General features: G+C 45.0%; 1 protein-coding gene across 1 annotated transcript in view; it reads right to left on the bottom strand.

Moving 5' to 3' along the window:
- Positions 1–22304, bottom strand: part of impact (impact RWD domain protein) — a 42700-nt gene that overhangs the window by 5186 nt on the left and 15210 nt on the right. Inside the window, exons 6-10 of the mRNA XM_052023653.1 lie at positions 20193–20288; positions 18043–18137; positions 8201–8274; positions 4045–4135; positions 2744–2878 (exon numbers count right to left, since the gene is read on the bottom strand). Coding sequence (XP_051879613.1) covers positions 2744–2878; positions 4045–4135; positions 8201–8274; positions 18043–18137; positions 20193–20288 — 491 coding nt within the window. The remainder of the gene's footprint in view (positions 1–2743; positions 2879–4044; positions 4136–8200; positions 8275–18042; positions 18138–20192; positions 20289–22304) is intronic.

The raw sequence follows: 22304 nt of genomic DNA, 5'->3' as shown, positions 1-22304 counted from the left end.
ACAGGAGGGATGTGGGAGCAATGGAGAGAGTGCAGAGTAGATTCATGGGCATGTTGCCTGGAATGGAGGGCTGTGGTTATAAGGAGCAATTAGATAGACTGGGCTTACTCTCCCTGGGGTGAAGGAGGCTGAGGGGTGACCTTATAGAGGTCTATAAAATAATGAGGGGCAGAGATAGGGTGGATGGTCACAGTAAGTTTCCCAGGGCAGGGAAGTATAGAACGAGAGGGCACAGGTTTAAGGTGAGAGGGGAGAAATTTAAAGAGGACCCGAGGGGTACATTCTTCACACAGAGGGTGGTGGTTATCTGGAATGAGAGGAGGTGATACAATTATAGTTTGGACAGGGGCATGGATGGGAAAGGTATAGAGGGATACAGGCCTAATGCAGGCAGATAGGATTAGCATAGATAGTCATCACAGAGAAACAAAGGACTGCAGATGCTGGACTGCAGATGAAAAACACGACGATGCTGGAGGAACTCAGCAGGCCAGGCAGCATCCGTGGAGAAAAGCAGGCGGTCTAAGTTTCGGGTCAGGACCCTTCTTCAGGACTGAAGATAGGAAAAGGGGAAGCCCAATATATAGGAGGGAAAAGCAGAGCAGTGATAGGTGGACAAAAGAGGGGAAACGGGGTGGGCACAAGGTGGTGATAGGTAGATGCAGGTAAGAAATAGTGATAGGCAGGTGCGGGGGATAGTCATCATGGTGGGCATGGATGTGATGGGCTGAAGGGCCTGTTACCGTGCTGTACGATTCCATCTATGAAAACTTCCACCACCTTCAACAGGACACCTCCACGTGATGCATCTCCCCTTCCCCTCTCAGCAGTCCAAACGGACCGTCCCCTCTGCAACTCACTGGTCTGCTCATCCACCTCCACTCCCAACTCACGGCACCTTCCCAGGCCACCAGCAGAGGTACAACATCTGCTCCTTTACCTCGTCCTTTCCCCCCCCCCATCCAGGAACCCAAACATCCCTTCCAGGTGAAGCAGTGATCTGAAGTTTCCCCTGGTGGGGAGACTTGAACCCGGGGTCACCATCTCAAAATAAGGGACTGGCTGTTTAGGACAGAGAGGGGAGGAAATTTCTTCATGCAGAGGGTGGTGAAATCTTTGGAATTCTCTGCTCAAGAGAGCCGTGGAGGTTCGGACACTGACGTATTTAAGACAGAGGTTAATGGCTGATTGTATATTAAGGAATAATGAGGAGAGTGGTACTGAGGTAGATCAGCCATGAGCTTGCAGATGACAGTGAAATAGATGGTGTCGGAGACTGAATATACTATTATATATTAGACAGAACGTAGACAGGTTATCAAAAATTACAGGGGGAGCTTGATCAGCTAGGTAAGTGGGCTGAGGAATGGGAAATGGAGTTCAATTTACATGAGTGCAAGGTGTTACATTTTGGGAAGACAAATGAGGGTAGGACTCTCACAGTGAACGGCAGGGCCCTGGGGAGTGTTGTCGAGCAGAGGGACCTGGGAATACGAGTACATGGTTCCCTGAAAGTGGCGCCACAGGTAGACAGGGTGGTGAAGAAGGCTTTTAGCACACTGGCCTTCATCAGTTGGGGCACTGAGAACAGAAGTTGGGAGGTTATGGTGCAGTTGTACAGGACGCTGGTGAGGCCGCACTTGGAGCACTGTGTTCAGTTTTGGTCAACCTGTTATAGGAAAGGCATCATTAAGCTGGAAAGAGTGCAAAGAAGATTTACCAGGATGTTGCCAGGACTCGAAGTTCTGAGTCATAGGGAGAGGTTGGACAGGCTAGGACTTTACTCCTTGGAGCATAGGAGACTGAGGGGTGACCTTATAGAGGTGTACAAAATCACAAGGGCCATAGATAAGGTGAATGCACACAGTCTTTTTCACAGGGAAAGGGAGTCAAAAACTAGAGGGCATAGGTTTAAGGTGAGAGGGGAGAGATTTAAGAAGGACCTCGGGCAAGTTCTTCACAGAAAGGATGGTGGTACATGGAACGAGCTGCCAGAGGGTTGAGGCAGGTACAATAACAATATTTGGACAGGTTTAGAGGGATATGGCCCAAATGTGAGCAAATGGGACCAGCTTGAAGGGGCATCTTGGTCGGCTTGGAGTATTTCGTTCAGTTCTGGTCGTCTCATTATAGGAAGGATGTGGAAGCTTTAGAGACGGTGCAGAGGAGATTTACCAGGATGCTGCCTGGATTGGAGAGCATGTCTTACGAGGATAGGTTGAGTGAGCTGGGGCTTTTCTCTTTGGAGAGAAGGAGGATGAGAGGTGACTTGATAGAGGTGTACAAGGTGATAAGAGGCATAGATCGAGTAGATAGTCAGAGACTTTTTCCCAGGGTGAAAACGGCTAACATGAGGGGGCATAATTTTAAGGTGATTGGAGGAAGGTATAAGGGGGATGTCAGGGGTAAATTTTTTTTACACAGAGATTGGTGGGTGCGTGGAACGCACTGCCGGCAGAGGTTGTGGGGGCAGATACATTAGGGACATTTAAGAGACTCTTAGATAGACACATGGATGACAGAGAAATGGGGGGCTATGTGGTAGAGAAGGGTTAGATAGATCTTAGAGCAGGATAAAATGTCGGCACAACATTGTGGGCCGAAGGGCCTGTACCGTGCTGTAGTGTTCTATGTTCTATACAGTGTTATTGAATGGAACAGCAGGCCCAAGGGCCTGAGTGGCCTCCACCTGCTTCTATTTCTTACATCACAATTAGTTACTGGGCTCCAGAGCTGGTCTTACCGCCAATTCGCTGTAACCCTCGTCAATGAGTAAGTTCCGAGCACAATTATTGATATGCTTGAATCGGTCGGGTCCCAGCAGAATCCCTCCATACCACCGTGATACCACCACCAGCACGTTACGAACGTCCAAAATCTGTGGAAGCAGGGCAGTAGTGAAGAAGTGCACTCCTTCAGTCTTCATTGACTACTCTGATAGAAGTGGCAATGACAAACAAGAACAATGTGGGCAGTATCGTGGCACTGGAACCCGGGAGGCTAAGGGATGACCTAGGTATTAGTTTATTATTGTCACATGTACCGAGATGCAGTGAAAGGCTTTTGTTTGCGTGCCATCTGGACAGATCATTCCATACAAGTATATCGAGGTAGTAAACAGAATGCAGAATATAGTGTTACAGTTACAGAGAAAGTGCAGTGCAGGCAGACAATAAGGTGCAGGGTCACAATGAGGCAGATTGGGAGATCAAGAATTCATCTTTAGCGTATGAGAGGTCCATTCAAGAGTCTAATAACAGCAGGATAGAAGCTGTCCTTGAGCCTGGTGGTACGAGTTCTCAAGCTTTTGTACCTTCTGCCCAACAGGAGTCGGGAGAAGAGAAAATGTCCAGAGTGGGAGGGGCTCTTCATTACGTTGGCTGCTTTACTGAAGCAGCAGGAAGTGTAGCCGGAGATTTAAAGGGGACCTGAGGGGCAAGTTTTTCCACACAGAGGGTGCTGGGTATATGGAATGAGCTGCCAGAGGAAGTGGTAGAGGCAGGTACAATTACAGTGTTTAAAAGGCATTTGGACAGGTTCATGGATAGGAGAGGTTTAGCGGGATATGTACCTAATGCAGACAAATGGGACTAGTGTAGGTAGGCATCGCGGTCGTAATGGACCCATTGGTGGTTGGATTTTTCCAGTAGTGGGAGAGTCTAGGACCAGAGGGCACAGTCTCGGAATAAAAGGATGTCCCTTTAGAACAGAGGTGAGGAGGAATTTCTTCAGCCAGAGGGTGGTGAATCTGTGGAATTCATTGCCACTGACGGCTGTGGAGGCTAAGTCATTGGGTATATTTAAAGTGGAGGTTGATAGGTTCTTGATTAGTAAGAGTGTCAAAGGTTACAGGGAGAAGGCAGGAGAATGGGGTTGAGAGGGAAAAATAAATCAGCCATGATGGAATGGTGAAGCAGACTCGATGGGCTGAATGGCCTAATTCTGCTCCCATGTCTTATGGATGAGGTGGGCTGAGAGGGCCTGTTTCTGTGCTCTGCAGTTCTACGAGACGTTAGAACTATTCAGTGTTCAGCTTACTGTTACCTGCATGAGATGGAGCAACCGGCCCCCAGCTGCAGTCTCGCCATCGTCCTCACAATCCTGAAGGAAGGTCTGTTTGTCTTCACAGTATATCCTAGAGAAATAATGCTCCTGCTGTGGTCATCCTTTCAGTCACCAAACCGGAAAGGTAGACACCGCCATCAGTAAAGCACAAAACTAGCAATGCCAAACCCTGAGGATTAATTTTTAAACGTTTTCTTTAACCCAGCCATTCAACGTGACCATGGCTGATCATCCAAATTCAGTCATAGAGTCATACAGCATAGAAACAGGCCCTTCGGCCCAACTGGTCCATACTGACCAAGATACCCATCTAAGCTAGTCCCATTTTCTTGTGTTTGGCACATATCCCTCTAAACCTTTCCTATCCATAGACCTGTCCAAATGGGTTTTAAACGTAATTATACCTGTCTCTACCACTTCCTCTGGCAGCTCGTTCCATATACGAACCACCCTCTGTGTAGAAAAAGTTGCCCCTCAGGTTCCCGTCAAATCTTTCCCCTCTCACCTTAAACATGTGCCCTCTAGTTCTTGATTCATCAACCCTGGGAAAGAGACTGTGTGCATTCACCCTTTCCGTGCCCCTCATGATATCATACACCTCTATGAAATCACCCCTCATTCTCCTACGTTCCAATGAAATAAATCCCAACCTGCTCAACCCCTCTCCATAACTCAGTCCCTCTAATCCTGCATTCTTCCCATATCCCTGGACCCCTCCAGCTCCAAAGACAATATTCAATTCCTTCTTGAAAATACTTAAGATATTTATTTATTAGTCATGTGTACATCGAAACACACAGTGAAATGTGTCTTTTTGCGTTACTGAGAATGTGCTGGGGGCAGATTTGACAACAACTGCAGGAAGTTGCTTTTATTTAGTGCCTTTAAGATCCCACAGGATTCATGTAGATGCTGTGAAGGCAACTGATGCACTTATATCTGGCTCACTTAACCTTGGTTGTAGTTGAGATTATCAGTGAGGTTGGATATTAGACACAGCTATCCCACGATGACAAGGGTAGTGGGTACATGAGACCAGCTCCCTCCAAACCCCCCTCTCACCCTGACCTGGGGGCACAACTCCCAACCCTGCAGGATTGTAGGAGCCCCTTCGCTAGAAGGTGTGTGGACAACAGTTCGAGATGTTTAATTGTGTGATGTGCACGATTTAGATGTAGGTTGTAATGGAAAAAATTTTTACAAAACCTACAGATTCTGGAAATCTGAAGTAAAAAGCTTAGCACGTCAGGCAGCATCCGTGGAAAGGTAAACAGTCTGGGACCCTTCATCAGAATTAAGAAAGAGAGAAAGAGTCTAGGTGGTGGAGGAGGTGAGGAGGAGAATGAACATAGAAGAGTACAGCACAGGAACAGGCCCTTCGGTCCATGATGTCTGTGCCGACCATGATGCCAATCTGAACTAATCCCATCTGCCTGCGTGAGGACCATTCCCCTCCATTCTCTGCCCATTCGTGTGTCTATCTAAATGCCTCTTAAATGTTGCTGTTGTATCTGCTTCCACTACCTAACCTGGCAGCCCATTCCAGGCACCCACCACTCTCTGTGTAAAACAAAACTTGCCACATAAATCCCCTTTAAACTTTTCCCCTCTCACTTAAAGCTATGCTCTCAAGTATTTGACATTTCCACCCTGAGAAAAAGACTCTGACCATCTACCCTGTCTAAACCTCTGATAATTCTGGTCAGGTCTCCCCTCAGCCTCTGACACTCCAGAGAAAACGACCCAAATCTGTCCAACCCCTCACAGTCGATACTCTATAATCCAGGCAACATCCTGGTGAACCTCTTCTGCATCCTCTCCAAAGCTTCCAAATCATTCCTGTAAGGTAGTGACCAGAATGTTCCAAATGTGCCCTAACCAAAGTTTTATACAGCTGCAACATGACGAGCCAACTCTCACACTCAATGCCCCAAGTGGTGACGGCAAGTATGCCGTACGCCTTTTTTTTAACCACCCTATCTACTTGTATTGCCACTTTCAGGGAGCTATGGACTTGGACCCCAAGATCCCTCTGTACATCAATGCTCCTAAGAGTCCTACCATTTACTGTGTACTTTCCCCTTACATTTGACCTCCCAAAATGCAAACTTGTCAAACTTGTCCGGATTAAACTCCATCTTCCATTTCTCTGCCCACATTTCCATCTGGTCTATAACTTGTTGATTCCTTTGACAACCTTCCTCACTATCTGCATCTCATTTTTTGTGTCGCCTGCGAACATACTAAGCAGCCCATCTAGGTTTTGTCCAAATCATTTATATATATTACAAGTATATGTTTGTTATAGGGTTATAGTGCATTGAAATCCTTCCTTAAATATGGAGCCCAATACTGTGTACAGACCTGGTTTCACTAATGCCCTATATAAGTGAGAGGTCTGGATGCATCACAGCTTGGTATGGCAACTGGTCCTAGTGCATGATTTGTGAACTGCTAGTATGTGAGTACAGCAAGTAATTAGGAAAGCTAACAGAATGTTTTGTTAGGGGGAATGAAATACATAACTAGGGAGGTCAAACTTCATAAAACCATAAGATTATAGGAGCAGAATTAGGCCATTCGGCCCATCGAGTCTGCTCCGCCATTCAATCACGGCTGATTTTTATTTCAACCCCGTTCTCCTGCCTTCTCCCCGCAACTCTTAACCCCCTTACCAATCGAGAACCTATCAATCTCTGCCTTAAACACACCCAATGACTTGGCCTCCACAGCCCTCTGTAGCAATGAATTCCACAGATTCAGCACCCTCTGGAAATTCCTCCTTATCTCAGTTTTAAAGGGATGTCCCTTTAATTCTGAGGCTGTGCCCTCTGATCCCAGACTCTCCTACTGATGGAAACATCCTCTCCACGTCTGCGCCATCCAGGCCTTTCAGCATCTGGTAGTTTTCAATGAGATCCTCCCCTCATCCTTCTGAACTATGCCAAACGCTCTTCATACATTAAGCTTTTCATTCCTGGGATCATTCTTGTGAACCTCCTCTGAACTTTCCCCAGGCCCAGCACATCCTTCCTTACATACAAAATCACTCACAATATTCCAAATGCGGTCTGATCAACACTTTATAAAGCCTCAGCAGTACATCCTTGCTGTTATATTCTAGTCCTCTTGAAATGAATGCTAACATTGCATTTGCCTTCCTTACTACCGATTCAACCTGCAAGTTGACCTTAAAGGAATCCTGCTCTAGGACTCTCAAGTCCCTTTGCACCTCTGATTTCTAAATTCTCTTCCTTAATTACTTGCTGTACCCACATACTAGCCATTCACAAATCATGCATTAGGACATCTAGAACCCTCTGGTCTGAGTCAGGCAACATCAGCGTTGAGAAAAACAGTGTCAACATTTGAAAAAAACAAGACGCTGGAGGGACTCAGCAGGCCAGGCAGCATCCGTGGAGAAAAGCAGGCGGTCAACGTTTTGGGTCAGGACCCTTCTTCAGGACTGAAGGTAGGAAAAGGGGAAGCCCAATATATAGTGGGGAAAAACAGAGCAGTGATAGGTGGACAAAAGAGGGGAGGTGGGGTGGGTACAGGGTGGTGATAGGTAGATGCAGGTAAGAGATAGTGATAGGCAGGTGCGGGGGAGGAGGGGAGAGCAGATCCACCGGGGGATGGGTCAAAGGGAAGGAGGGGAGGGGAGGAAAAGGAGAGAGAAAAAAAATGACAAGGAGAAAAAAGAGGGAGGGGCTGGGAAAGGGAAGAAAAGAAGAGGCAAGGTGGAGGGTGGGGGGGGGGGGGGTAGTTGGTTTACTTAAAGTGGGAGAATTCGATTTTCATCCCGTTAGGCTGTAAGGTCCCAAGACGGAAAATGAGGTGCTGTTAACAAATGAGAGTAAACATTTGTTTCAGATTTCCAGCATTTGCAGTTTTTTTTGCTGCCTTTAGGTTGCCCGGAGACTCTTTCAAGAGTCAGTATCCTTCGATGGGCCAGGTGTGTTGTAAAACTCCACGATTTAAGGAATGGATGTTTCTAAATGAACTTAAGAACTCTGCTTCCATCTTCAGAATCAGACTCAGATTTATTGTAACTGACTTATATGACGTGAAATCTGTTATCTTACTTAGATCAATAATCATGACACCATTCTAGCTGCGTTTGCCTCTCCCCTACCGGTAAGCGTATATGTTGTGTGTAGCACTGGCAATCTTCTTGTTCTCGTACAGCTTCTGAAGATGCAGCTTCACCTGAAGAGAAACGGGAAGAAAACAAGTATCTCAGCTTTTGACTTCCATAATACGTCACACAGATCCTCCACAGAAATAAAAGTAAAAGGGAAGGGAAAGGTTTAGGAGGGTATGGGTCAAATGCAGGCAAATGGGACTGGCTTAGATGGGAATCTTGGTCGGCATGGACGAGTTGGGCCAAAGGGCCTGTTTCTGTGCTGTATAACTCCTTGACAAAACTGGATGATATATTTCCAAAAATATAAATGAAGTGGTTTCTATCATAACCATTGGGACTATTCCTGGACATCCCTGGGAACTCCCTACATCCCTTCAACCATTTGGTTCTTGAGCCAACTGGCAAAACCCTTATCACTATAGCTTAGCAACACTATGACCACCTTGCACTAAAATGCTTTTTTTTTGTTCTAATTGTGTTCTTTCTTGAAGTAACTGTGTATAATTTATGCTTAATTTATGTTTTTCTTGAGAATGTTGATTTGATATTTATTGATATTTGATATTTATTAGTCACATGTACATCGAAACACAGTGAAATGCATCTTTTGCGTCGAGTGTTCTGGGGGCAGCCCGCAAGTGTCGCCACGCTTCCGGCGCCAACATAGCATGTCCACAACTTCCTAACCCGTACGTCTTTGGATTGTGGGAGGAAACTGGAGCACCCGGAGGAAACCCACGCAGACACAGGGAGAACGTACAAACTCCTTACAGGCAGTGGCCAGAATTGAACCCAGGTCGCTGGCGCTGTAATAGCGTTACACTAACCGCTACACTACCGTGCCTCCTTATACGATGTTGCTGCTTATCTGATGCTCTGTGCCTGTGATGTTGCTGCAAGTAGATTTTTCACTGCACCTGTGCACACATGGACTTGTGCATCTGACAATAAACATGACTTTGACTTTGGACTGGGATCAGAAAATGACAAAAGGATGTCTTAGATTTCTGGGGCAACTCACATAGAGGATGCCCCAGCACACTGTAGCTTTGAAATACAAGACTGCACAGTGTGACCCTCCCTCAGCACCGCCCCTTTTTTTTGTATAAAACGTTTATTAGCTAAAAGCACTACAGAAGACTACAAATATCAAAAGTATACATCTAATACAGAAAGGATCATCTAGTCAACTACAGAACTTCAAGATTTCTGTAAACTAACACCCGCAAAAACACACATACATCATTACGCACGCTAACGCAACACTCAATACTTCATATCAAAGTCGTATTGGTGTCGTCCACAACACACGTGATCCGAGGGGCCCACCGAGCGCGGAACTCGGCCAGGGCACCCGCGGAGACAGCGTGCTCCTGTTCCAAAGACACCCGCATGCGCACATAAGCACGGAAGACAGGCAGGCAGGCCGACCTGCCGGAACCCTCGGCCACCCGCCGGAACCCTCGGCCACCCGCTGCCGCGTCCCGTGGATAGCCAGCTTGGCAAGGCCCAGCAGGAGACCCACCAGGAGATCCTCCACGCGCCCTCAGCACCACCCCTCCCACAGTGTGACACTCCCCCAGTGCTGCCCCTCTGACAGTCATCTGTTATACTGCAGCAACTAACTGGGACCCAACAAATTATAATGACCATGAACAGGTACATGGACAGGAAAGGTTTAGAGGGATATGAGGCAAACACAGGCAAATGGGACTAGCTTGGATGGGAATCTTGGTTGGCATGGACAAGATGGGCCAAAGAGCCTATTTCATGACCTGATAACCTGGCTGGGTGACAAACACTGGGCAGGACAGTGGGGAAAGGTCTCCAACTCCTCAGTGACTGGTGGATTAGGTGAATGGTCTGCCCCTCTCCTGTGCTTCTGTAATTACAACACCACTATCATGGTGAATGCATTCTCCACCCACCAGGCGGTGTATAAGGGCCTCAGGATCTGTTACAAAGCTGTTGCACAGGTATCCACAGCCTGTTATTTCAAACCTCACAGTTCTCTATCTTGATTGGAAGATTATCGACCTAGATTACACACTTATCATCAGCACTTTAACGAGCCAGAACTTAAATCGTGTTGGAAGACCACATGAAGTCAGTCTTCGAGATGGTTGTTATGAGCTCTTTTTGCCAAGTTATGTCCTAATATTTCAAATTAAACTCCAAACAACAGATACTTCGAAGCAATTACAGACTGGCAATAGTAAATGGAGCTCGATGCATATCATAAAGCTGCAGCAATTCACCACTGCCATCTGAATCCAGTGACGGAATTATTCCCAAGGATGCATTTATTTCCACAGCCAGGTTCTCAGAGAAACAATTGGAGTTAATTACCAAGAAATGGCATAACGATCAAATATGATGCTTAAAGTGTCTGGTTAGCACGATTTACTTTGCTGTTAAAATGGAATCATAGTCAATTAACACAAATAGTAAAATGTTTTGGGTCTCAAACAGATTCAGACTTCCAATGAGTATCTGGGATCTGTGCTAAACTCTTGCCGGGATCTGTCAAGGCATGACCAGATCACCAAAAGGAGGCACAGGTACCCACCCATTACCTGTGGTCTGAGAGCAACAAAAGCAATGACTCTGCATTTATATAACACCTCTCAGATCCCCTTTAAATCTTACCCCTCTCACCTTAAACCTATATCCTCTGTGCCTAAGTGAGTCAAGTGCTCATCTATCACTTCTTAACTGCTGTCAGTGACTCTGCTTCCACTGCTCTCTCAGGAAGTGCTCCAGGCACCCACCGCTCTCTAGGTGAAGGGTCCCCCTCAGATCCACTCAGCCTAAATCTGTCCTCTAGTTTTATCCACCACTGATAAGGGGAAATGTTTCCTGCAGTCTATCCTATCTATAGCTCTGAATTTTATATATCTCAATCATGTCCCCCCTTAACCACCTCCACTCCAGGGAGAACAAACCCAGCCCCTCCAGTTTCTCCTCATAACTGAGCTGCTTCTCTTCTCCCCCCTTCCATCAGGCAGAAGATCCAAAAGCACATACCACCAGGGTCAAGGACAACTTCTATCCCACTGTTATAAGACTATTGAACAGTCCCCTAGTACAATAAGATGGACTCTTGACCTCAAAATCTACCTCGTTATGGACTTGCACCTTATTGTCTACCTGCACTGCACTCTCTTTGTAACTGTAAGACACAAGAGAGACTGAAGATGCTGAAATCTGGAGCAACACACAAAGTGCTGGAGGAACTCAGCGGGTCAGGCAGCATCTGTGGAGGGAAATGGGCAGTCGACGTTTCGGGTCGAGACCCTTCATCTAATGAAGGTCAATTCTTCTCATCAATGAGGGGTCTCGACCCAAGACATCGACAGTCCATTTCCCACCATAAATGCTGCCTGACCCACTGAGTTCCTCCAGCATTTTGTGTGTTGCTCTGTAACTGTAACACTTTATTCTGCATTCTGTTACTGTTTTCCCCTGTACTACCTCAATGCACTGATGTGATGAAATATTCTGTATGGATGGCATGCAAAACAAAGTTTTTCACTGTTCCTCAGTACATGTGGCAACAATAAACCAATTTACACTCCATCCCAGGCAACATGGAGTCTGAACATATTCTGGGATGGTCTGAGCGTCGATAGATTCATGAGGGAAGTCTCCAGCTCAGCCCCATATTTAGGGTCATAGAGTTACATAGCATGGAAACAGCCCTTCAGCCCAACTCATCCATGCCAACCCCCTCTCATGTTAAAACTATGCCTCGAGTATTTGACATTTCCACCCTGGGAAAATAGTCTGTCAGTCTGCCCTCTCTATGCCTCAATTTTATAAACTTCTATCAGGTCTCCCCTCAGCCTCCAACACTCCAGAGAAAACAATTCAAGTTTGTCCCACCTCTCCAGGCAGCATCCTGGTGGACCTCTTCCACACCCTCTCCAAAGCCTCCACACCTTTCCTGTAATGGGGCAACCAGTGGGCACCCATCCATACTAATCCCACCTCCCAGCTCTTGGCCCACAGCCTTCTATGCCCTGGGTGATTCAAATGCTCATCTAGACACTTCTAAAATGCTGTCAGTGACCCTGCTTCCACCACTCTCTCGGGCAGTGTGTCCCAGGTACTCACCGCTCTCTGGGTGAAGAAGGTCCCCATCAGATCCCCTCTAAATCTCTTTCCCGTTACCCTAAATCTCTGTCCTCTAGTTTTATCTACCTCTGATATGGGGAAAAGTTTCCTGCAGTCTACCCCTATCTATACCCCTCAGAATTTTATATACCTCAATCATGTTCTCTCTGCTCCAGGGAGAACAGACTCAGCTCCTCCAGTCTCTCCTCATAACTGAACTGATGCACTCCAGGTATTGGTTTATTACAGTCACATGTAGAGAGATACAGTGAAAAACTTTTGTTTGTGTGCCATCCAGACAGATCATTCCATACAAGAGTACATCGAGGTAGTACAAAAGGAAAACAGAATGCAGAATGTAGTGTATAAGAAAATATTTTCAGTGATTCTGACAGAATTAAGATTTAAATTATAGTCATACAGCACAGAAACAGGCCCTTTGGCCCAACCAGTCCATGCTGACTAAGATGCCCATCTAAGCCAGTCCCATTTGCCTGCATTTGGCCCATATCCCTCTAAACCTTTCTTATCCATATACCTGTCCAAGTGTCTTTTAAATGATGTTAATGTGCCTGCCTCAACCGATTCTTCTGGCAGCTCATTCCATATACAGACCATCCTCTGGGTGAAAAAGTTGCCCCTCAGGTTCCTATTAAATTCTCTCCCCTCTCACCCTGAACCTATGCCCTTGATTCCTCAAACCTGGGAAAAAGACGTTGCATTCACCCTATCTATGCCCCTCATGATTTTATACACCTCTATAAGGTTGCCCCTCAGTCTCCTATGCTCCAATGAATAATGTCCCAGCCTGCTCAACCTCTCTCGATAACTCAGTCCCTCGAGTCCTGGCAACATCCTTGTAAATCTTTTCTGTGCTCTTTCCAGCTTAATGGCATCCTTCCTACACCAGAATGACCAAAACTGAACACAATATTCCAAATGCAGCCTCACCAATGCCTTGTACAACTGCAACATAATGTCCCAACTTCTGTTCTCAATGCCCTGTCTGACGAAGGCCAGCGTGCCAAAAGCCTTCTTTACCACCCTGTCTACCTGTGATAAATATAATGATCTGCAGGGGACAGCTCGCAGAGTGGCCACACTACGATAAAGCAAATTCACAAAAAAGTCTTGGTAAATTTGCATTAAATGTGAACAAATCACCGCAAATAGTTAATGATATACTTGGCACTGTCATCTGTTCATTCTCAGAGATAAGTATATTTTTCATTAGGCCTTTTAATTGGTTGTTTTCCTCACTTTTTGGCGCAGTTTATTGCAAGCTCATAAATTATACAGGGGTTTCTATTCTAAATGGACATAAAAGTATTCATGAGGCTTCAAATCAGCTTTAATCAAGTTGTTGCTCCTTTGATTTCAAAGGCCTAATTTGATCTCTTACCATCATTATGAATTAATGCAATGACAAGGAATGCAAATGCCAGGTTAATACAGTGGGGGCTACACTAAGCGATGAGAAATTAAAACCTCTTTTCAAATCAAAAAGTTCTTAAAGAGCTCATAAAATTTCAATTAAATTCTCTTAGGAGATATGCTTATAAACAAAGATCTTCCTCTTAATAATAAATATTTTCCAGCATCTCTTAACTCATTATTAAACTCATCAGAAAAACATTTAGGCTGCTGTCGAAATGCTTTGATGAGTTTGTTGAAAATAGTCAAATGCCCAAAGGCTAAAATGGCATAAGAGGAGACCATTCAGCCCATTGTACCTGCGCCAGCCCTCCGAGGGTACCCTCCAATTACTCCCAACCCTTCTGTTCTTTCCCAATGACCCGTAAATTTCATGCCTTCGAATATTTATCCAATACTCTTTTGAAAGCTCCTCTTGAATCCATCACAGGTACATCCCTCCCCACCATCGGTAGTATCTACAGGAGGTGCTGCCTCAAAGCGGCAACATCCAATAGATAAGGTAAGATATCTTTATTAGTCACATGTACATCGAAACACACAGTGAAATACATCTTTTTGCTTAGAATGTTCTGGGGGGCAGCCCGCAAGTGTCGCCACGCTTTCGGCGCCAACATAGCATGCCCACAACTTCCTAACCTGTATGTCTTTGGAATGTGGGAGGAAACCCACGTAGACATGGGGAGAACATACAAACTCCTTACAGACAGTGGCTGTATTTGAACCTGGGTCGCTGGCGCTGTAGAGCGTTACGTGCCATCTTCTCGCAGCTCCCATCGGGCAGGAGGTACAGAAGCCTGAAGTCCCACACCACCAGGTTCCGGAACAGCTACTTCCCTTCAACCATTTGGTTCTTAAACCAACTGCACAACCCTAATCACTACAACACCATGACCACTTTGCACTAAAGTGGACCTTGTGTTTTTTTTTGTTCTAATTGTGTTCTTTCTTGTAAAAATTGTGTATAATTTATGATTTTCTTGTGAATGCTGCTTATCTGATGCTCTGTGCCTGTGATGCTAATGCAAGTAAGTTTTTCATTGCACCTGTGCACACATGGACGTGCATATGACGAAAAACTCGACTTTGAATCTGCTGTCACTGCCTTTTTAAGCAGGCATGTGCATTAAAAAAAATCTCTTCTCAAGTTCTCATGCAAAAAAAATCAAAATAAGATTATGAAATGGAAATTGAGTGGATGACAAGACATGCTGAAGAAAATTATTTAGGAACTCATTTAGTTTTTATTTATAATTAAACATTTTAGTTGTAAGGGGCTGGCATTACAACAATCAAATAACTCGCAAAATTCAGTTAGTCTTATCACCAGAATAGAAACAGAAAATGCTGGAAACACCCAGCAGGTCAGGCAGCATCTGTGCAGAGAGAAACATTTAACGTTCCAGGTTGAAGATCCTTCACCTAGCTGCGTTTTACTGTGCGAGTTTGTACAGTATACTAATGCCCTAATTATTATTTAGCCAACTCTCACTCCTTGAAGTACCAAGAAAGCTCACCAGTGCCTCTACTTCCTCAGAAAGGCTAAGGAAATTCAGCATGTCCCCAATGACCCTCTCTGATTTTTACAAATGCACCTCAGGAAGCATCCTATCTGGAAGCATCACGGCTTTGTACGGCAACTGCTCTGCCCAAGACCACAAGAAACTGCAGAGAGTTGTGGACACAGCCCAGTCCATCACAAAAACCAGCCTCCTTTCCATGGACTACACTTCTCACTGCCTCGGAAAAACAGCCAACATCATCAAAGACCCCACCCACCCCAGACATTCTCTCTTCTCCCCCCTTCTATCGGGCAGAAGACACACACCAGGCTCAAGGACAGCTTATATCCCACTGTTTTCAGACTCTTTAATGGACCTCTTGTACATTAAAGATGAACCCTTGATCTCCCAATCTACCTAGTTGTGGCCCTTGCACTTTATTTCTCTACTTGCACTTTCTCTGTAGTTGTAACACCATATTCTGCATTCTGTTATTGCTTTTCCCTTGTAATACTTCAAGTACTTAAGTTTTGAAATGATCTGCATGGATGGCTTGCAAAAGTAAGTTTTTCCACTGTAACTTGGTACATGTGACAATAATAAACCAATACCAATTCCAAGTTGTATTTTATTAGTTTTTAAGTTTAAAAAATTTCAAAATAAAATGTATTTTTATAATTCAGTTTTGATCTTACACATACAACAGTACAGCACAATACAAGCCCTTCGGCCCACCATGTTGTGCCAACCTTTAAACCTCGCCTAAGACTATCTAACACCTTCCTCTCACATATCCCTCTATTTTAAATTCCTCCATATGCTTATCTAGCGATCTCTTGAACTTGACCAATGTACCTGCCTCCACCACTGCCCCAGGCAGCGCATTCCATGCCCCAACCACTCTCTGGGTGAAAAACCTTCCTCTGATATCTCCCTTGAACCTCCCACCCATTACTTTAAAACTATGCCCTCTTGTATTGAGCATTGGCGCTCTGGGAAAGAGGCGCTGGCTGTCCACTCTATCTATTCCTCTTAATATTTTGTACACCTCTATCACGTCTCCTCTCATCCTCCTCCTCTCCAAAGAGTAAAGCCCTAGCTCCCGTAGCCTCTCCTCATAATACATACTCTCTAAACCAGGCAGCATCCTGGTTTCCATTATATCCATTATATATTCAAATTTTTGTTTTATAGTCTGTAAAATACTTAAAATGAATAAAAAGTTCTTCCTGCGGTTCTGTCAAAGGACATTTGACCTGAAATATTAATTGGTTTTCCTTCCACAGACGCTGCCTGACCTGCTGAGTCTTTCAAGCCATTTCTGTTTTATTTCAGATTTCCAGCGTCTGCAGTTGCCAATTTTCATTTTTTGTTCTTTACGTCTGATAATTCTTCAACTCCGTGGCCAGTTCAATGATATCGCTGCTTCTGGACACCAGTGATTTCTTTGAACTCATGCACACAGCAAATAAGGAAAAGGGAGAAGGGGACCACAGGGATTTGGTTGAGCTTTGTGGGTGACCTTTGAGAAGAAAGGCCAGTGAAATTGCTGCAAAATTTATCACAAAATCTACAGTTATAAAATCCCTCCCCAATTTCAATGCATGCTTCAATACAATAGATCTGCTGAATCCTGAAACTTCTCTCGCACTGTCTGAAAATACTTTGCGCCAATTACCACCAGGGCAACATAGAACAGTACAGCACAGGAGCAGGCCCTTCGGCCCACAATGTTGTGCCGAACTAATTAAACTAATTTTGTGGTAAATTGGTTCATTATTGTCACATGTACCGAGGTACAATGAAAAACTTGTCTTGCGTACTGATCGTACAGGTCAATGCCTTACACAGTGCATTGAGGTAGTACCAGGGAAAACAATAACAGAATGCAGAATAAAGTGTTACAGTTACAGAGAAAGTGCAGTGCAGGCAGACAATAAGGTGCGAGGTCATAATGAGGTAGATTGTGAGGTCAAGAGTCCGTCTTATCGTACTAGGGGACTGTTCAGTATAACAGTGGGATAGAAGCTGTCCTTGAGCCTGGGGGTACGTGCTTTCAGGCTTTTGTATCTGCTGCCAGATGGGAGGAGGGAGAAGAGAGAATGTCCAGGGTGGGTGGGGATTTTGATTGTGCTGGCTGCTTTACCCAGGCAGCAAGTAGTATAGACAGAGTCCATGGACAGGAGGCTGCTAATTAAACACCTCATTAGACTAATCCTTTCTGCCTGCACAATGCCCATATCCCTCCATTCCCTGCACATTCATGTGCCTAAGAGCCTCTTAAATGCCTCTATTGTATCTGCCTCCACTGCCACCTCTGGCAGTGCATTCCTGGCACCCACCACTCTCTGTAAAAAAAAACTTGCCCTGCACATCTCCTTTGAACTTACCCCCTCTCACCTTAAATGCATGCCCTCTAGTATGAGACATTTCAACCCTGGGAAAAAGATACTGACTGTCTCCTCTATGCCTTTCATAATCTTATAAATATCTATCAGGTCTCCCATCTGCCTCTGCGGTTCTGTCAAAGGACATCTGCCAGACACAACCCTAGTTTGTCCAACCTCTCCTTATAGCTCATACTCTCTAATCCAGGCAGCACCCTGGTAAACCTCTTCTGCACCCTCTCCAAAGCCTCCACATCCTTCCTATAATGGGGTCGACCAGAACTGAATGCAATACTCCAGATGTGGCCTAACCAGAGTTTTATAAATCTGCAGCATAACTTCCTGATTCTTGAACTCAATGCCTTGATCAATAAAGGCAAGCAATCCATACCTGTTTCAACATCACCACGGGAGCAAGGTGTGCTTGGAACGTACTCCGACGATCTGTGATTGGCTCTCCATGGGCCATTGGTGGAAGTTCTGCATCTAAAAGTTGACAAAACCCAATGAGTCACAGGTAAAAACCGTGCTTGTACACAAAACAGAAATGCTGGGTACTTTTTAAATGGTGCAAGATTGGGAAGTGATGCCCCAAACAACCTGGGTTTCCTTGTACAAAGGTCATTAGAAGCTAACATGCAGCAGGCAATTAGAAAACCAACTGATAAGAGTCAAAGAAACTCTGTAAGAATCGTACAGCACAGAATCAGGCCCTTCAGCCCACTGTGTCCATCTACACTAATCCCACTTGCCTGCATTAGGGCCGTATCCTCCTACGCCTTGCCTGTTTAAATTCTGTCTAAACATCTCTTAAACGTAGAGATTGTGTCTGATTCCATCACCTCCTCTGGCAGCAGGTTCCTGATATCACCCACTCTATGTGAAAACTTGCCCTTCAGATCCCCTTTAAAACTTCTCCCCTCACCTTAAACCTAGAATCATAGAATCGTACATCATTGAAACAGGCCCAACTCGTCCATGCTGAGCAGTGGACACCCTTCCATATTAACCCCATCGCCTAGCACTTGGTGCATCCCCTCTACGTCCAGGCAATTCAAGTGCTCATCCAGACGCTTCTTAAACGCTGTCAGTGACCCAGCTTCAACCACTCTCAGGCAGTGTATTCCAGGCACTCACCACTCTCTGTGTGAAGGTCCCCCTCAGATCCCCTCTGAACCTTCTCCCCCTTACCCTATCCTCTCTAGTTATTGATACCCCTATCAGGATTTAAGATAAGACAAGATAATAAGATTTGAGGACAAGAGTATGGATGTATTACTACCGTTGTGAATGGCTTTGGTAAGACTGCACCTGGAATATTGTGCACAGTTTTAGTCTCACAGAACAGTCCAGCACTGGACAGGCCATTTGGCCCACGATGTTGCGCTGATCTTGAGGCCAATTAATACTAAATGTCCTCTACCTGCTAAATATCCCTCCATTCCCTTCATATTCATGTGTCTATCCAAAAGCCTCTTAAACTCCACCAAACTGCCTGCTTCCACAACTATCCCCTGTAACCCATTCCAGGCAACTACCACTCTTGGTGTAAAAGAACTTGCCCCTCACATTGTCTTTAAGTTTCCCTCCTCTAACGTTAAAAGCATATCCTCTGGTGTTTGACATTTCTACCCTGGGGAAAAGATTCTGCCTGTCTCCTTACCCAAGGAGAGAGATACTTACTATGGAGGGGCTGCAGTGAATTTGGTATTGGTATTGGTTTAGTATTGTCGCTTGTACCGAGGTACAGTGAAAAACTTGTCTTGCATACCGATCGTACAGGTCAATTCATTACAAGGTGCAGATACAGTGAGTTAGTACAGAGTGCATTGAGGTAGTACAGGGTGCATTGAGGTAGTACAGGGTAAAAGCAATAACAGTACAGAGTAAAGTGTCACAGCTACAGAGGAAGTGCAGGGCAGGTAGACAATAAGGTACTAGGTTGCAACACAACAAGGTAGATTGTGATCGCACCAGACTGGTTTCTGGGTACGGAGACGCTGTCCTGTGAGGAGCAACTGGACTTGTCTTCTCCACATGTGAAGAAGGAGCGACAGGCTGGAAGTTACAGAGACAGGCAGTGGTTAGACCATGGAGGAATTTGGAAAATAAGGATTAGAATCTTTAAACTGAGGCTTAGCCTAAAGGGGATCAATGACATTCAGCAAGCACTGGGATGATGTCTGTAAAGACACCCAGTGCAAAATGAGATGTAGATTTTAGAAAAGAAAGTTAAATCTATGCACTAAGGAAGAAAGTTATCTAACCCAGAATGTATTGGAACAGTCAGGTCCGGCAGTAACAAGGGCATTGGTCAGGGTTTCAATAACACCAGAGGGAGAATCGGTTCTCTTCATCGCTCCATTCCGTCAAACCTGCTGTCCGATCAACCCGTCCCTGTATCTCCTCAGTGTCTGATCATTTCTCCCATCGAGTGCATTGGAACAGTTCACCGTTCTATCCACAAAATGCACCCCATGTAAATTGTTGTTGTTGCTGGGAGTTTCCAAATTAGGGAGCAAAAGTGTGTCCAACACTCACCATCCAAGCTTTCGGAAAAGGTCCCTTTCAGCTCAACTTGTTGAGAAGATGACTGGTGTCCCCAATGATTCACTTCAGCCTCCTCTGTTACCTTCCCTGTGTTCCAAACAGATCACATCTAAACCAGCACATACTGAAACACGGCATTTCATAGCGCAGCTCTACAATGTTTAGTTATCCCTTAATGTAGATTACAGCTATGGAACAAACCAATTTACCTGACCTGAAATATTAACTTTATTCCTCTCTTCAGATGCTGACTGACCTACTGGGTATTTTGGTAATTGATTTATTATTGTCACAAGAGTTCGATTCCTAGCACGGCAGTCAGGGAACTTGAAGTTGCAAATTTAAAGGAGGCTGAGGGGTGACCTTATAGAGGTTTATAAATTCATGAGGGGCTCAGATAAGGTGGATGATCACGGTCTTTTTTCCAGGGTAGGAGAATCATAGATGACCCTTTTCATCCCTCCCACGACCTATTTGTCCCACTGCCGTCTGGCAGGCAGTACCAGAGCATCCGGGCCAGAACGGTCTAGACTGTACAACAGTATTTTCCCCCCAGACTGTCAGGCTCCTGAATACCCTGGAGACAGTTTCAGACAAATGCCACGTCAAAAGCCCTGGATTGCACAACGGCGTAAAGAACTTTGGCTGCTGCTGAACATGTTTATACAACAACACAGAGTTTTGTACTTTCTTCGTCTAACTCGGTTTTGCACTAATTTTGTATTCTATATATACCGTTTTTTTGCACTATTTGTACCTGCACAATTTTTTTGTCTGCGTTTATCGTATGTCTTCTGTTGTGAGAGTCTGGAGAAAATGACATTTCATTTCTCCATGTGTTTTTATAGCATACGGGTGAACGACAATAAAGTAACTTGAACTAAACCTAGAGAGCATAAGTTTAAGGTAGGAGGGGAAAGATTTAAAGGGGCACGTTTTTCCACACAGAGTGGGGTGGGTATATGGAACGAGCTGCCAGAGGAAGTGGCTGAGGCAGGTACAATTACAATGTTTAAAAGACAGTTGGACAGGTAGATGCATAGGAAAGGTTTAGAGGGATAGGGGCCAAATGCAGGCAAATGGGACCAGCACCATGATCGGCATGGACAAGTTGGGCCGAAGGGCCTGTATATCTTATCCGTGCTGTATCACTCTATGACTCTATATTTGCGATAGAGAGACTGCAGTGAAAGTTCACCAGAATTATCCCTGGGATGAGTGGGTGAGGGTTGGCCCAAAAGAAGAGATTAAGAGACTTGGCCGTACCCTTGATCTAGAAAAATATTATTAAAATGTAAAAAAAAATGCTTACGGGGCTTGACAGGGTACTGATGGAGTTGATGTTTCTCCTGACTGGGGTGTCTAGAACCAGGGGTCACTGTCTCAAAATAAGGGGTCGCCCATTCAGGGCGAATGAGAGGAGAAATTTCTTCACCCAGAGGGTGGTGAATCTTTGCAATTCTCTTCCCAGCAGGGCAGTGTATATGCAAGAAACATATTGATAAATTTTTAGACACTTGAGGGAACGAAGGGATGAGGGATTAGTGCAGGAAAGTAGCACAAAAGCTAAAAATCTCGTTGATATTGAATTCTGGATAAAAAACAAGGGGGTGATTAGCCTATTCCTGTTTCCATTTCTTATGTGCTGAGCTGGTACAACTTAGGCAAAGGGTAGCAATGTACAATGGGAGTTGTTTACACAGAGTAGCAGGAGTGGGGTTGGTTTAGAGAGTTACAAAATTGTAGATCCAAATGTTTCTGAGAATATTATGCTGTAATAATTCTGAATTTCCGCTTCTTAACTGAAAGTGGTCCTGTGAACACTACTTCATTATTTTGTCTTTTGCACTATTTATTAGTTTTTGTAACTTATAGTAATTTTTATGTCTATGTCTTGCACTGTACTGCTGCCGCAAAACAACAATAGACGTGAGGGGTACAGTTTTTACTGAGAGAGTGGTGGATGCCTGGAATGCGTTGCCTGATAGGGTGGTGGAGGCAAATTCATTGGGGGCTTTTAAGATGGGCTTGGATGAGCACATGAATGAGAGGAAAATAGAGGGATATAGGCATTCTGTAGGTAGGAGGGATTAGCTATGTTGG

Source organism: Pristis pectinata, chromosome 9 (assembly GCF_009764475.1).
Source record: "Pristis pectinata isolate sPriPec2 chromosome 9, sPriPec2.1.pri, whole genome shotgun sequence".
NCBI lineage: Eukaryota > Metazoa > Chordata > Chondrichthyes > Rhinopristiformes > Pristidae > Pristis > Pristis pectinata.
The sequence above is the reverse complement of the archived record's forward strand: the minus strand, read 5'-3'. Positions and strand labels throughout refer to the sequence as shown.